This window comes from Condylura cristata, unplaced genomic scaffold, assembly GCF_000260355.1.
Source record: "Condylura cristata isolate star-nosed mole 26May11 unplaced genomic scaffold, ConCri1.0 scaffold00002, whole genome shotgun sequence".
Lineage (NCBI taxonomy): Eukaryota > Metazoa > Chordata > Mammalia > Eulipotyphla > Talpidae > Condylura > Condylura cristata.
This window is the reverse complement of record NW_004567103.1, coordinates 16,498,035-16,515,885: the sequence shown is the minus strand read 5'-3', so window position 1 is coordinate 16,515,885 and position 17,851 is coordinate 16,498,035. Positions and strand designations below refer to the sequence as shown.

At 34.4% G+C, this 17,851-nt stretch overlaps 1 protein-coding gene across 1 annotated transcript in view; it reads left to right on the top strand.

Moving 5' to 3' along the window:
- Nucleotides 1-17,851, top strand: part of SPAG16 (sperm associated antigen 16) — a 678,503-nt gene that overhangs the window by 74,939 nt on the left and 585,713 nt on the right. The window contains exon 10 of the mRNA XM_004674324.2: nt 13,232-13,359. Coding sequence (XP_004674381.1) covers nt 13,232-13,359 — 128 coding nt within the window. The remainder of the gene's footprint in view (nt 1-13,231; nt 13,360-17,851) is intronic.

Genomic DNA, 17,851 nt, shown 5'->3' with positions numbered 1-17,851 from the left:
GCAGGCTGCAGGCGGGAATCGAACTCATGCGGAAGTGGCTTCAGATTCTCAGTACTGTGCTTTAACCCGCTGCGCCACCAGGGAGGGCCTTAAAACATTTTTTAATAAGTATTTATTTATTTATTTTTTTAAACGATCTATTTATTTGTGCATACAGAACTAAGGCAGAAATGAGGCCAGAGGCTCAGGGGCAGCGAGAGGCTTCACCAGAGACAGAGTGGGGAGCAGAAGAACAGAACAGGCAGATCAACGAAGTACACTGCTGAGGGTAGCAGTGGGCGGGCCAGGAGAGGCCTGCCACGCCATTTGGTCACCTCTGGGGCAGGCAGGAATCGAACTCATGCGGAAGTGGCCCTAGCTTCTCAGTGCTTTGCCTTAACCTGATGTGCCACCAGGGAGGGCCTAAGTAGTTTATTTTTAATAGAGGTCCGAAGGTATGCTTCATTGGCCCTCCTCATTTCTCTCACTTTTACCCAGCTATCAAGGCTTGCAGTATGATGGAAATGTAAGAAATTACATGTTAGAATTTGGTATTTTTCTATTTACTTAAAATTGTTTTTAAGTTTGGGCAGATTATGCCGAATTTCTGACTTTTTTGATTTTGTTTTCTTTGTATTCTTCCATATTATTTTGGGGGAAATATTTTGAGATGCTGTCCTGTGCATCATTGTTCTTGAAACATTTGCAGTTTATACTTTGAAATGTGTTTCATTGCCTTGCATATGCTTGAAAATTTTTCAAACATTCAAACAGGAATGAAAATTGCTTTTGGCAAAGTGATTAAATTAATTTTAACCACAAGATAAATAGTTGAAATCTTTGAAACACAAGTTATCTTGAGTTATTGTTACCTAGACTTGGAATTTGTTAGGAATATATAGTAAATTTGGCATTTGTGTGCATGGCTAGAAGTCAAATATAGAAACTGAATCAGAATTTCAGAAAGGTATTATTAAAATATAAATGTACAGCAGCTCTGGAAATCATATTTACAGAGCATTTTTGGCCATTATAAATCAGTAGATGCATTTTTTCAGAGTCAGTAAATCTTTAACACTCTATCATTTCATAGTGCAAAAATGAATAATATCTCTAGCCAGTCTTATATAGGATTTACCACTTAGTGATTGAATTAGGGAACTAAAAGTCCTAACTAAATCTGTGAACCAGCATAAGTAATAAGGTTATTTTTGTAGCATTTCTGCCTTAGAGAATTATATTTGCCCTGTTTTATGAGTGAAATATGAACAATGCTTTGATTTGGGGAAGGACTATTTGTTCACTAAATAGGCACTTAGAGAGTAGCTTTTATGGATGATATACTCTAGTAAAGAACAGAAGTGTTTAATATGCTATATTTGTCTAATAGTAGCTCATAGTTGACTGGAAGGACTATGTAGTGACACAATTACAATATTCTGTAGTAAGTATATTTCTCTATCAGTAACAGGTGTGGCCCAAATTGTGAGGTATTGCAACATGGACATATATTTAAGGAAGCCATGGAATCTAAAGTTTGAGAAAAGCTGAGGTTACCCCCTCTAGGTGACCTTGCAGACCAATCATATGAGTTTAAACTTTATCCTGAGAATGATAGGGAGTCATAGAAGAATGATACATGATTATAAATGCCTTCTAATAATGCCACTTTGTGAGATATTTTAAGCCAGGAGTCATGGGATATTATAGTAATCTCTTGTGGAAAATAATGGATAACTATATTAAGGAGCAAATAACTGCAGAGATATAACTTCTAAAAACATGATTCAAGAAATATTGTAATGAAGTAAATTTCTGCAAGTGAACAATAATGCCATTAATTATAATTATGGACTCAAAAAATGCAACTGATTTGGGTAAAAAATAAGAAAAAAATTATGTTAAAACAGTGAGGCGGATATGGAACAGCCAGATAGAATTATATTGAATAAGAAAATATACAGTAGAGTAAGTCAGGTATAGACGCAGTTGACATCAGATTAGATGGGAAATGTGGAAAGAAAAGTGTATTTGTGAGCTCTGAGTGATAATGCCTGGAAAGAAGAAAAAATATTATCTACGATCTGTCACAAATGAAACTTTGATAGATGATTAAAAATACTAAAATTTTGGATTCCACTTGTTAATGTATGTGTTGATAGTGAGTTCCATAGCAAATAAATAGGATGCAGAGCTGTTTTGTTGTACAAATTTTAAAACTTACTTCTTAGCTTAGATACCTTATGATATCCATGACCAGTTTTAAGAACTGATAGACTCTGGGGATGGTGTGGAATTCCTATAGTCAAAGATAATATTTTACTCTATCAGAGGTCATATATCCTCATATGGTCTCTCATCTTAAGGAACTAGAAAAAGACGAACAAATGAAATCAAAATACTATCTTTTAACATTGGACTAATATTCATATAGTCACATTACATTTTCCTTATTGATTGAAACTTATTGGCAAGTGTGGATTGATGCAAGATGTAGTGGGCATTCCCCAGTCTTCTGTAATCATTGCTTTTCCAATTTTGTATTTATTGAAACTAATATTCATGATTCTGCTTTTTTTTCTTATAGTAGCATTTAAAGAAAAGTTAATTTTGTCTAGTATTCTTGTTTCTACCAAAAAGGGGTTATGTGGGATAAAGAATTTTAATGATACTTATAAGTAAAAGAGAATGTATTTCTATGTTCTAAAGAAGAATTTGTGTATTAAATGTATAAAAAGCATATTTTCTAATTCCTACTTAATTTATTTTAATTTCCTTCCTGAGGTCTGGCTTTTGAATATCTGATCCTCTTCCACATGCCATACTTAAAGATTGTGACAACCTTATTCAAGAATAAGAGGGATCATTGAAATGTGTGTTAACAAAATGGAGATAAATGTTATAAAAGTTATATTAATGGATAATACCTTAAGTAATTCAGAGTGGGAGTTCCTAATTTTCTATGGTGTCTCATAAAGTTATGTGAAAAGGCTAGAGAGCTGTCATCTTTATAAATATCCAGAGATTAGAATGTTCAACTCTAAAAGAGGATATCACTTTAAACTTAGGTTTGCATTTATATCTGAAAATATAAAGCAAACAGATACCAATCAATGGAGAAAATACTAAGTCTTGTGCCCTTGGACACTTATGCAAGTAAAGATACATTTTTATAACAGTTGTTATAACAATTTTTGTGTTATCTTTGAGAAATGGAAGCATATTAAACTAGTGAGGAGAGATGTCTGTCGATAATTACTCATGCTATCTATCCACAAGCTAATCAGAAACCACTTGGCATTTAGTCAGAGTAATGAAATAAATAGGCTAGGTGAAAATGTAAATTGTTGTGGGTTTAGTGATCTGTTGAAAACATGACTACCATTTTCAAAAACTGCTTTGTTTATTGACTAGTATTAAAACATTGTTTAGCGCTTCCTCACTCCTTGTTACTGACAGAAATGTCCACCCATGTCATCATTATGGCACACTTTCTGGACCTTCATGTGCTTTCTTTTATCTTTTTCTCCATCCCATTTACCCTGTTTGAATATTTTTGAGTTTGTGATACTTTTGTGAATTATGTAAAAGAAAAGTTATAATTTATTGTCCAAGATATTTTACATGTAATATATAATAGATCCTTTTAAACTATTTCTGTTATTATATCACAATGTTAATCAAATTGAATGATTGGGCAATTTAATACTTTTATTAAATTACAATTATCAATTTAATACCATGAAGTCAGGATAAGATAACAGAGCTAAATACTGTAATTTCAATTACAAAAATGCACGCTTTTCCTCATTTTGGACGTTCTCCAATTAGAAAATATATTAGGCAGTGAATGCAACTAGACAAGTTACCAAATTCAGCAATTTTTAGCTGGACAGATAAATCTTCAGGCAAATTTAACCTTTTTATAACTTGTTCTTGTTCTCTGCTTCATAGAGATTACACAATTATTTATTTTAAATGAAAATTATAGTAAAGTAGATATAATCTAAAGGTCATTGAAACTTCCACTTCTGTTAATTTTAGCTTACATGCTGCTAAGGAGGAGAATTAATAAGTGCATAGAAAAATCTTCATTCATCTTCAGATAAAACTGCTAATAAAGATTGGCTTACTTTACAAACTGAAGTAGATATGCCCTTTACTTATAAATGTCTGATTCTTTGATTTTTGTCATCTTTTGACTTATTGCTTACATTATTGTTTGAAATAAAATCTAAAGAGGTTTTATAACCACTTCCTTTCAATAATCTTTCAATAATGTACGGACCTGATTTTTAAAATTGCTGTAAAATTTAACACCTACATTTTCATAGCTATGCATAAAACAGCTGTATGAGTGACCTCATTAACTCATTGACCCTTCTGGGATTTTGATCAGCATCTGCTTTAGGCTCCTAGAGAGTGTAGGGAGCTACTATGTTGGTTCCAGAGAAATAGAAGGATAAGCAACCGAGTGGCATGTTCTTTGTGTCAGTAGGAGGACCTATGCCAGCTGGATGCCTTCCAGAAATGTGTTTGGTGATCAGAAATCACTAGCTAGTTCTTGTCTTCCAGAAAGGAAATTTTAGCCAAGGAAATGCAAATGAATTGGACTATTTTCCCCATTTCTCAGAAAAGTTATAGGCAAGAGAAGGACATATTCTTCATTCATTGCTTTTAGACATAATTAAAACTGTCATGATAATTGTAAATTTAGGAGGAATCATAGTATTATTGAAACAGTAAATTTACTTAGAGTTTACAAACAGCAATAGGATTATCTTGATTGGTTAATGAATAGAGAAAATGATACTTCTCAAACTTCTCAATATGTCTTGTCCTGTCTATACCAGTTTGAAATTTGAGTATCTTTGTGCAGAAAAACTTATATTTCCTCTATTTTATGTGGGCATTCATTAATGTTCATAAGTATTCTTTGGGACTATAATTATTAAAGCTTAAGAATATTCTATCACCAAGATGCATGATATTCTATAATTCAATTAGCTAATCCATTTTCTCTGGAATTTCGGTTCTCTTAGTACTTAACAATAAAAAAGGAATGATCCATAGTTATCATTGTATTACATCCTAGCACATTGTCCTGAATATTTTCTTTCTATATAATTTTAGAAATTGATTAACAGATAGAAGGTATTGGGTCATTTTAAAAGCATTGTGATAACAGATTGCCAATTTTCTAGAAAGTTTGTATCACTTTTTTATGACTTGTGGTATGAGTACCTTTTTAACACATCACACCAATATTCTTATTAAAATTTACAGTTAACTAATTTTCAAATGGATAACATCTCATTTTAAATTGTATTCATCATTATTAGTGTGATTGAACCTCTATACATGTTTATTGACTACTTAATGAATGACTTGTTTCATTGTCTCAGTACATTTTTCTTCTAAAGAGCTTCAGGTTTTGATGACTGATTTTAAAATCTCATTATGTACAATTATATTATTACTTTTACATGCTTGCATTTTCTTGAGTTTTTTCCTTTTCTGACAGGGAGTTTATATAATTATATAACTTTTTAAAAATTCATGAGTTCTTTCTTAATGCTGTGGCTTCCATCTTTCAAGATGACATAAATATTTACTTGACTATTCTTTGTGTTTAAATTTTTGCCATATTTGATTTTTCTCTTCCTAAATTGGTAAGCCAATTTTTACAATCAGTTTTACTGAATACTTCCTATTGAGTCTTCGGAAGATACCAGTCATCAAAAATGGGTGCTTGCATGCCAATGGAAGCTAGTCATGTAGGGATCTCAAAAGAGACAGAGACCTTTGTTAAAGATCATTGTGCTCCTGAGTGGAAGGCTATGCTGAACATTATTAGCAGAGTTAAGATAATGTTCTTAATAGGCTTGGTTGTGACATTTGGTCTATAGCAGATTAGAAACAGCAGGAAAGAGGGATCAAGTTAAGGGCAGATATAGCTGTAGTTATAATTAGAAGGAGACAAAAACTAAATAATAGCAAAGTTGTATTACATGATGGTAGTATTCATAATGATTTTTGAGTCATTAAGAAAAAAAAGATTTCATGTTTTTAAAAATTTTAAGTAACCCACCTAAAAAAGAACAAAAACGTTTAATACAACAGACTTTGATGAGAGAATTTTGCGAAGCTATACTATGGAGTTGAGTTTTGGAATCAAACAAACTTGGCTTTTAACTTGAGATTCTTAGTCTAGAAAAATCTATGACATTGGGAAAGGCATTAAATTATTATTATTTTTTAAAGATTTATTCATTTGTGCATACAGAACTGGGGTACAGGCCAGAGACTCAGGGGCGGTGAGAGGCTTCACCAGAGACAGAGTGGGGAGCAGAACAGGCAGACTGACGAAGTACACTGCTGAGGGGAGCAGCGGGCGGGTCAGGAGAGGTCTGCCGCGCCATGTGGTCACCTCCGGGGCAGGCTGGGATCGAACTCATGTGGAAGTGGTTTCAGCTTCTTAGTGCTGTGCTTTAACCTGCTGCGCCACCAGGGAGGGCCAAAAGTTATTTTTTTTAAAGATTTATTTATTCATACAGAACTGGGGTACAGGCCAGAGATGTGGAGGGTGATAGGATTCACCAGAGACATAGTGGGGAGCAGAACAGACAGATCGATGAAGTACACTGCTGAGTGGAGCATCGGGCGGGTCAGGAGAGGTCTGCTGCGCCATGTGGTCACCTCTGGGGCAGGCGGGGATGGAACTCATGGGAAAGTGGCGTCAGCTTCTTAATGCTGTGCTTTAACCCACTGCGCCACCAGGGAGAGGCAAGCATTAAATTATTTTAGCTTAAATTGGTTCTTAAAATATTAATTCTTTTCATGTAAAATCTGTACATGCTAACAGAAAGTTTAAAGCATTTTATCATTTTCTATGTTTTTTTTTTTTAAAGATTTATTTATTTGTGCATACAGAACTGGGGTACAGGCCAGAGGCTCAGGGGCGTTGAGAGGCTTCATCAGAGACAGAGCGGGGAACAGAACAGGCAGATGGATGAGGTACACTGCTGAGGGGAGCAGTGGGCGGGCCAGGGGAGGTCTGCCACGCCATGTGGTCACCTCCGGGGCAGGCGGGAATCGAACTCATGTGGAAGCGGCTTTGGATTCTCAGTGCTGTGCTTTAGCCCGCTGCGCCACCAGGGAGGGCCCCATTTTCTATGTTTTTAACTGAAGCGAATGTGTGATCTCTCTTCTATTACTTTAGGGAACAAATAAGGATTTTAGCCCAGCAATACACTTCAGTAATGTAATGAAGTAGAGGAGTTTCCCACTGATAGTTTATTGATTGCATGGTTTGTTTTTGTTTGTCTTTTTGCTTGAGCATAAACTACATAGGTCAAAAAAAAGAATGGATCACTGTCAGCTTCAAAATATTTTAAGGATTGTTTGTTTAATATAATCATATATTGTAGACACTTAAAGCATAATTATATACTTCATCAATATTAGATAAAAAATGCTTAAATACATGTGAAAACCTGAATTTGAAAGTATAGTTCTGTTTCCTACATCTAAGATCATAATAATGCAAACAAACATAAAGGTCAAGATTGTACAAATATATAAATAAGTAAGGAACACTTTCCCTGGCTCATTATCATTGTCCTACACTGTTAATGTCAATTAGTTCAATCAAGTCTTGCTGATAATGTCAGCTGTCAGTATCCCTAGGTGTTGATCTGTGAAACTTGTCAGCAAGCACTGGACTACTTGAGTAATGTAGGAAATAATGAGGGCATATAATTTTGAAGAAAACTACCATTTCTGGTACATTCTCTCCATGTGGGCATTTAAGACAAAGAGAAAAAAAATGCTTAAAATAGATTTTAATGTGCTGTTTGTGGTGTTTATTAAAATCTATTTTGAAAGATTTAATTTTAACTTTGTATTAAAAAAATAAGAAATATGGTCCCTAATTATCATTTGTTATTATAAAAAAAACATTAGCTGCTCTAAGAGATAAGTCCCAAGTGTTTTCACAGCACAGGTTCATTTTTGTCTTGTGGGTAGTGTGACTCTTGTGTGTTCTTCTCCTCCATTCTGTGATGTAGGAGTATGGACATCCATCTGATAGCTACGCTGTCTGGGGCATATTCCAAAGTTAATGTGTCCTGTGACGAAAAATAGTGACCCATGCTGAGATGTTTGAAGGTCAGGACTGCAAGTGGCTTAAAGTATCATTTGTGTTCATATTCTGTTCTTCAGAAACCCAATCTTTTAAACTCCACTACAAGGAAAACTGTAATATGTAAAAGAATTCTACAGAGTTCTGCTACCTACTAAATTTGTTTATTTCAGTCATTTAAAGCTAGTTTTTTTTTATGATAGCATATTCATTTAAGATCTGAATATCTAGTATATATGCACAGTGGAATACTATTCAGAAAAGATAAACTCATGTCAATTACAGCAACATGGATGGAACTGGAATGGATTATGTTAAACAAAGTAAGTCAGAAAAATGAAAGCAAATACCAGATAGTATCACTTACATGTGGAATACATAAAACCAGGCAAAGGGTCAGATAAAGCCAGCCTCAAAAACTAGCCCTTGAAAGCAGACTGTCGAACTGAGTCATTTGGAGGGAGAACAGCAGAGGCAGCAGGAAACTCAAAATGGGGAGGAAGCACAATGGACTGTGATGGTGGACTCTGTGTGCTTTGGTGGTGGGAGTGCTATGGTAACAGCACTGGAAGGGGTGTGTGGGGGGTCCTATACCAAAATACAAACAATGGAAATCAACATTACTTCAATAAAAAGAATGAAAAAGTTTTGAAAATACTAACTACACATGAACAACACTTAATATGTATTGGGCAGTTTCTTCACGTTGCTTATTTGAAAAACTTAAAGGAAAAGTAATATATACACATGGTGAAATATTCAAATAGTAAAGAAAGGTACAGTACAAAATAATATTTCTCTTCCTTGCAAACTTACCTCCATTTACTAAGCCCATTGAATAACATTATTAGTAGGCGCTCTAAAAGATGTGTGTTTTAGGCATATATTAGCACTTTACCTACGTAGGTCCTTTTCAAAGGGCAAATTGAAAATATCAAAATAACAATTGCCTTTCCATTTCACAGTAAGTCATGTGCTTTTTAGATATCTTGAAAGCTTCATCAAATTACATAAACAAGTTTTGTTATTTCTTCACATTAACATATTCTGTGTATTTCTATGCAGATTTTTCTTTGTGATGTGCTTTTTTTTTTTTTTTTACTATATACTATTCCTTTATGAGACTGAGAGTCCTTGGAATGGAAGGAGAGTATATTCTACTTAAATTTGTGGATTTGTAGCTAGCATACTACCTGGCATAGACAGATGCTCAAATGTTGAGTGAATGCTTGAGTGAATAAATTGAAAGTCAGACTCAAAATTGGCATGTGTAATTCCATGAATATTAATCAAAGGAAAAAAGAGATAGAGAAGTAGACAAGAGTTCAATGGCATGGATCCATAATCTAGGAAAAATCATAATGTCCAAGGAAGCTCATGTCAAATGAAGCCAAATGGATATTATATCAATTCTTTGGTTTCTCATCGGGGCTTGATATAGGGGGTGCCTAGCTGATTTATTACTGAAATGGAGGGATTTACCTTTTATCCTTTGGATATAAACAGCAAGATACTGTCTGATTAATGAAACCAAAATCCCTTATACCATTACTACTGGGGCAGGTTTAGATAGCCAGTGACTAACTGGATGTGGGGCTGCAATTCTGATAGGCAAGATCATCATACACTCGTTTTTCCTAATCAGTAACTCAGAAGAATATTAAACCTGGGATTTGAGTAATATATAATGTTTTATAATAAATATAATATGAAATAATTCATAATGAATATACTAACTGGTTGATGTTAACATAGGCTACTAATTGCAGAAATAGTAATAGTATCCACAGAAATAGCTAATATTTATTGAGTGTGGTTAAGTGCCAAACATGTAATGAAAGATTATTTCACTTAACCCTCATGGCAGCCTCTGAATAGAGTGTGATTTTGGTTGTGTCTTCCAGATGGGAAATTATGGCTTAGAAAGTTTGTGAAGAAGGTCATTCATCTAGGTTCACGTGAAAGGATGCAATAGAGTTGACTTTGGAGAAAGTCAGGATTTTCATTCTTGACTTTATTTCACATGGAAAGTTTTAATATAAATGCCAGTGCCAGATTAAGTACTCAAACTTTATTACTTACATGATTTGGGACTGAGGTCCAGTCGTATCGGCATATTTAAAAATCTCTCTGGTGATCTTAATATATATATCGTCAGGTTTGAAAACCACTGCCAGTAAAGGTGCTTTGCTCTCCATTTGTACCATGTCAATATGAAGAAATGATAATGATTATGTACTTTAAGAAATAGTTTTAAGATGTGTTTTTCCCCCCTCTATCCTCTATGCCTTGTCCTTATTTATGTATCCCACATTTACCTCACTGATCCTGCCTACCCCATTTATTGGCCATTCTTTCCTGGAATGTTTCTGTGTACAGAGTGAGTGATATACAGTATCTGAAGCTTTGCCTCTGTGAGTACATCTAGGTTTAGATTGTATTGCTGTGATGCCTTTGCTGTGTTCCTGTTGTAAATCTTTAACGAGGTGTTCAGATACTTTTGTTCCGATACTCTTGTTTAGCTACACCAAATATGCTCTTGTTAATTAGGTTTTTTTATTAAGCCTAGTTGATTGGGTTTTATGAAATGTCTCATTGTATTAGTTTGAAATATTAATTACTTTATAAAAATTGCTGTACATAATAAGGTCATGGTTCTAGTTATTTCCATGAAGTCAAAAAAATTCTATACTCTCTATGATCCTAGATTCCGTACCACCTTGCCATATTTTCCAACTCAGTAATTCACCATTCTTACATTTCCAGCTAAGCAATATTATTAAGGTGAACTAGTATCACAGCATTGGGAAAATGGTCCAGAGGCAAAAATATATAATTCAGAAAAAGTGGAAGTACAAAGAAGTTTAACCTAGTCAATTTAAAAAAATATAGCAATACCTTTTCTACATAAATTAGCAACATTTTTCTTTCCTTAGTTGTTTTAACTTATGGATACAATATGTTGTTTATTGTTCATGGTGTCCTCAGGCTAAAAGGCAAACTCCACAAGGGAGAGAAGTTTATCTATCATCCTTCGGTGATAAAAGAGCTAAACCTGTGTCTGTCATAAAATAGACACTCCAGTGTTTAAAAGAAACAGTTTCTGGATGTATTATTTTAAGTATATTTTTATGTACACACTAACAAACATCTTGCACACAGTACCATAGGACTGGCAGGTGTATAAATTCACATAACATTTTTGAAGAGGTGCCTGTGACGAGGAATTGTATTTATTGTTAAATACTAATTTTATCTGAAACATATACTTACACTTCTGGACCTGTGCCTTAAGGATATAACCAATAAAGGACAGATTTACAGATAGAAATTATATCCATAGCATTGATAATATAGGGAAAAGAAAAGTAGCTGAATGGGGGTTTATTAGACTTAAAGGGTCACCATTTTGATTCAGTGCAGTCTGCCCACCAGTAAAAGGTCAGAACAGCCTGGTCAAGTTATATGACCTAAAAGAATGTAGGATACAAGACCTTACAAGGCTTCTTTCAAATTAAGCAAAAGGAGAATGCTTGATCACCTTGGTAAATTGGGAGAGATCACTAGGTATGATGAGGAACGCCCAGGGGACAGTTGACTAACGTGTAACCATGCACTCCAGAGACTAATCAGTTCCTTTTCCAAAAGACTGGCACCATGGCTGGGGATCCAGGATATGACTTTGATTATAACACCAGGTCAGATAAAAAAAATGTCCGGTCAGCAGACTCATGTCCCCTTGAAGGCTTAGATGAAATAAGCACAGTTTCACCATCCTTTTTTTCTTTTTTCTCCTACCCTGCATAACTGATGTTGTATGATTATTTTGTTGATTCAAAGACCAGGATCTTGCTTGTTCAGCAGCCACGTGCATTGTGTAGCTTGCTTCATGACTCCTGTTTTCTTTGTCAGTATGGTGTTGCTGGTGAAACAGCTGAGTGTCAAATAAAATATGTGGCAATTATCTTACTTTCAAACAGACTAAACAATGTTAAAATGAAGTAATTTTAAATGATAAATGGAGGGTTAATACTAAAATATGATTCCAATTTCGTAAAAATTGAGAGAATGAGATATTAACCAAAGTGTTAGTAGTAATTATGCCTTGGTGCTAAAAGTAAGATCATTTTTGCATTTTTTTGTAGTATATGCATATACTCACATTTGTACCTTCGTTAGTCAGGAAAAAAATCTTCACTTATGAAAATTGGGTTTATAATTTTCTTGGTTTGATGATATATTAAAGAATCTATTGTAATGTCCTGAGGGCAAGAATTTTTAAGTGTTGTCCATTTGTAGATTCTGCATGCCTAGAGTAATGTTTGGGATGTGGTAGCACTATAAATATTTTTGAGTAAATGTATGATTGCACAAATGATTGCTATGTAATTGTCTCTAAAATTCCTTTTATACTGTTAGTTCTAAGGTCATTGTTTACTTTTCTTTTAGAGTTAAGCAATAATTAGCCCATTATTAAATATTAAGTACCTACTCACAAAGTCTTTCCACTGAGGAGAGACTATTTTCTCATAAACTATAAATAGTCTTCAGTCATGTTTTTATCCTGGGGAGACAGGTGACCAAGACATAGTGGATGTCGATTTTAATGTATATAATATTTAAAATGATTATGACAAATCCTTTACATTCAGTAAGCACCTTTTAAATTAGCTCTTTGTCCTGAGATTTAAAGAAGAAAATCATAATTAATCAATTAGCAAGGATCCATTTTATTATTCAACAAAACTTGTTTTATGTCCAATGCTGATAGAGGGTAAAGGGAATATCAGAGAAAAAAATTAATCACACACTTCATTGATGTAATTGGTGGAAAAGGACAGTTATTAAAAGATAACGATTGACATTAGGCAGTGCTGTATTGTGCTCATTTTGATTTAAAGAAGGGATGATTGCAAATTATTTTTTTACCACATAGTATAAGTCTTAGATTAATGGCTTTATTTGAACTCTTACCTTTTTTGGGCATAGTTTCACAAAATTAAGAGGAAATGGTGTTCTTAATGTAAGTCTTGTAGTAATATACCATTTATGCTATAATTAATACACAATATACTGTGATGTAACACAGATCTCATGCTTTTCCCCTAGGATTCGGAATTTCCCACTGATATACAACCACATCCAAACTTGTACTTATATAAAGAAAACATTTGCCCAGCAAAATTTGACTACAAGCTGAACAACATATTTAGACTTCATGAACTTCCAGTGAGCTGGTAGGATGCTTGATATTTTATTAACAGCTTTGAGTGTTTATTTCCATGTCTAAATTGTGGTGCTCTTCTAGTCATTCATTGTCAAAGTGATTTGCACTTAGCTTGTTTCCAAATTGCTACTCATAGCAGTGAAACAATCTGCTTATAGCTACTGCAGGAATCTTAAATCTAATTGGTGTAGGCACTTGGTGGCAGTACAGACTAAGTGTAGTATTGTTTTATTTATAGTAGAGATCACCCTTTTGACTTAAAATGCACAAATCTGATTTAGAAAGGTTTGTAGGATTTACTGTAAATGTAGGATCACAGCAATTATATATTTGACTGGTTTATTTCACTTGCAACTTTACCAATCTATGTTTTCTTCTGTTTAATTTGGTTTGCGAACAGTGTCATGACCCCTATATCAGTTTAAAGATAAAATGTGTGACTCAATATTTATTAAAATGCATAATTTTATTAACTTACATATTTAAATTCCTTAAATTCATAAGTAAGTATTTTAAATTCTGTAAAATTTACAATACCTTCAGTGTTTGGGAAGAATGCACTTTCTATAGTTAAGTTCTGAGATAATTAGAATTTTTATAAGTGGTCAGCTTTTGTAAATTATCATGGATATGTCATTTTGAGTATAGTCTAGGTAAGTAATATTATTTCTTATTATTTGTTAATCTAATCATGACTTTCATCATTGATCTTCAATAAGTCTAACGTTTGTATAAAAGTATATGGCAAACATATATACTCTCCTTATGCTTAATGAGGACAAATGTCTCACAATAGGATGTTAGCCAGTTCTTAACAATTTACATGGTTTTTGCCTGTGATATTTTTTTTCAATCTTGCAAAATACCCTCTGTTATTGGTGATGATACTTTTAATCTACTTCCTAAATCCTATTTGTTTAACTATTTTCATGTAGTAAAGGAATGTCATGATAAATTGCTTAAGAGCACTACAGATATGATCTCATCTTCCATGACTAAAACCAGTAGGCTAATGAATGAAAAGGTCTATTAATGAAGGGAAACATAAAAATGATATATTCTTATGTTAAGTATTGTATTTCAACCTAAAGCAGAAAATTTGTATTCACATGTCAGCCTTTTGATGAAAGGTTACATTAAGTGACTGTTGATTGGACTTATACACCATCTTGCTTACAAAAATGATACCAGTAATGCATCATCTAAAATTTCAATTTTGTAATTTCCTTAAACTGACACAAGAACTTCCGACTCTCAGGAGATGATCTTCTTACCTTTCCATGCCGTTAATTTAATTTTAATTGACAGCAATTCTCCTTACCACACATATTTTATCAACTTCATTAATCTTTTAATTACATTATAGTAGCAAGAACAACTGACTTGTGAGGAGGTTGAGGGCCAAATTCCTTTGTGTATAATGGTGGCCCTTGGCTAGAAGGAGAGCCTGTGGGTCACGCTTGTTCTGGGGAGAGCTTTGAGCAGTTGTGCAGAGAGCACAACTAACATGTTTTATAGGGGAGGCTGGAAACTTCGGATCAACTCAAAAAAAGAACGCTGAGACTAACAAAAGATTCTTTAAATAAAAGAGTGGAGAAGAGAATGAGGAAAATATTGAACTCTGTTAAAAAGAAAATTTGAATTTTTAACTTTAAGTTGTTTGCAGTATTTTGAATCAAAGTTGCCCTGATAATTTTACTAATGCAATTCAAGGAATAAGTCATCATCACAGTCTTCATTAAGTAGACACAGGGCACATATGCCATGAGTTAGGCGTTTATGTAGTTATTCACCAGTATTCGGGACAATCTCTATTCTTCCAGTTACGTGCCTTAAAAGAAAATTAAGATGTAGTTTGGGCATTCCATTTACCTGAGAGCTTTTGTTGCTCTCAGGTAATATTTCTGTTTTTGTTTCTCTATCCTACTATTATTTCTTCTTTGCCAATAGTTTCTCTCTCTTCCACCTGTCTTATTGTATATATTTTCCTCTTCACTCTCATTGTGCAATGCCACTTCTTAGGTAAACAGAATGTAAATTTTTGAATTGATACTTCTAGTGTTTCTCAAATAGTTTCATATTCTCTATTTTTAATTTTAAAATCAAATTGAGTGTTCTGCTTACCTCATGCCTTCACAAAGGCCTGGTATGTCCTTTAAAGGAACTTAAATGTGTTTTTGTTTAATGTGACTGCAAATTTACTTACTTTTATCAGTATTATTGGGGGGAATGAAGTTTGTCTGTTTTGATGTGTGGTCCCCAGACTTCATCAACCTAACACTAGTAAAATAATGCTAAAGAAAATATACCAGTAATAACAGTAAGCCCTGTTTTACTAAACACTGATGAATGCCAGGATTCATGTGGTTTACATGCTGATTTAACTTTTATATTTCTGCAGGCAGGTATCATGTCCTCCATTTTTCTCCTCTTATACCCCTCACTGCATACTTGTGCTGTCGTAACACACATCCATTCAAAGAAATAATTTTTATCAGGTCTGGTTAACTCAAAAGCAAGCTACAAAACAATGACTAAGTTACAAATTATTTTAAAGAAAATACCGAGGAAATAGTCTTTCTTTTACAACTGGACATGTAACTCTTCTCCCCTGACAAGCATGACACATGATGATAACTTTATACTTAGGTGTTAAAGTAATTAATTAGATTTATGTAAGTGCAGAATTTGTTAGTTATATGTTCTTTCTTTAGGATAAACTCATTTATTTAAATGTATATTACTGTGTTTTTCTAACATGGTCATAATAAAATAAATGCATAGTAAATTTCAGATAATAATTCTTAATGTCTTACTAATTTGCATTTTTATGGAGTGCAGTTTCATAGATCGAAGAACCAGAAGGGTTTTAAATCAGATTAGTTAATTTTTTTCTTTGCCACACAACCCCCCCACCACACCTTTCTTGTTCCCTCATGTGCTGCTCATTTTCAGGAGAAAAGTTGGCTGAAGTGCTGACAGACCAAACAGCCTCCTGTGTTCTTCCCAGTCTTCCTCCGTGGAGTCTCTTCCTTTGCTCTGCTCTGAAACTGTACTTGTCAGTCATTTGCCATTTCTGTGTTTTCCCTCCCCCCTTTTCCTCTCTTGACTCCCATGATTTGTGTGGTCCTGGTTTTCTGCTGCCTCTCAGGCTGTCAGTCAGCGTCTTTAGCTGGCCACTCTTCTTCAGGGAGTGGGGTGGTTTTGTGAAACTAGCCACACACACTCAGGTGGCCTCTTCCATTTTCATAATCGATCGTTTCCATGGCAGCATCATGACCGTGGGCAGCTCCCCTAAGTCTGAGCAGCTAATAGGCTTCTTCAAGTTAATATGTCCTGAAAGAACCCTTGTTTACCTCCAGAAAACCTGGTATTTTAATTTTTGTAGTAAGTATAAAATACAAACTTATTTATTCAAATGAACAGCTTCAGACTAATTTTGATTCCTCATTCTCTCACACCACAATTCCCTCCATTCCATCTACCAGTAAGTCGGATTCCTCTAGATTATATTTACATTCTCCATCACATCTCATTGTCAGTTTGACGATATCTATTTCTCAGAGAAATAGACGTCTTGCAGAAGTCTAATGCACTCCATCATATCCCACACTGATTCACAATAGCCAAACCTATCTTTAAAACCTGGAAGTCAGGTCTAAAGATTCCCTGTTTTAAATACACTCTTATCTTCTTGTTTTAAAATAAAATTCAGTCTTCTTATTGTGACCCACTGGGCACTGCAAGTTGAGTCTCCTGCCTCCCACGGTGGCCAGATGCTCTGGGCCCAGTACCCCCAGCTGCCACCGTGTTTATACTGCCCTGAAATACTGTCACACTCCCAGGTGTGGGGTATTTAAGCTAGTGATTTTTGTTGTTTTTGTTTGTCTAGTTTTGCATGATTGGCTCATTCTTATATTTCAGTTCAAATATTACCTCTTGTAAGAGATATTTCTTGTTACTGACCTCACTCCTCCAGAAACTTGCAGTTCATCTATTTTCTTTATTTCTCTCATGGCTCTCAGTAGTCATGTGAAATAAAATTAACATTTTTTAATAAAAAGGGAAAATCAACATGAAATATTAGTGTTTTCCTGGTTTATGTGTGACCGAGTTTGACTTGATACTTACCATTCCAGTTTTCTCTTTCCTGTGGCCATTAAAAGTTTCTATCTCTCAGTCTTCTGAAGTGTGGTGAAACATAAGACTAATTCTGATGAGAACCACTGTGCACCATTTCCAGACCTAAACCCCAGGATTTCCACTGCATACCTGCTCTCATTGTCCTCATTCTCTTAGTTGGAATCAAATTATGATGTCACCTCCTCGAAGTAGCGGGGCACCTGAGGCTTGTGCTAGGTGGAGGGCTGTCCAGCCTTCACTGAGCTTTGCCTGAGTACTTTTCCACTGCCCTAATTAATCCACTGGATTTGTGAGTATAAATGAGTTAGGCTATATGAGATGCATGAAATTTCTTTCAAAATAAAGACTGAAGGTACTTT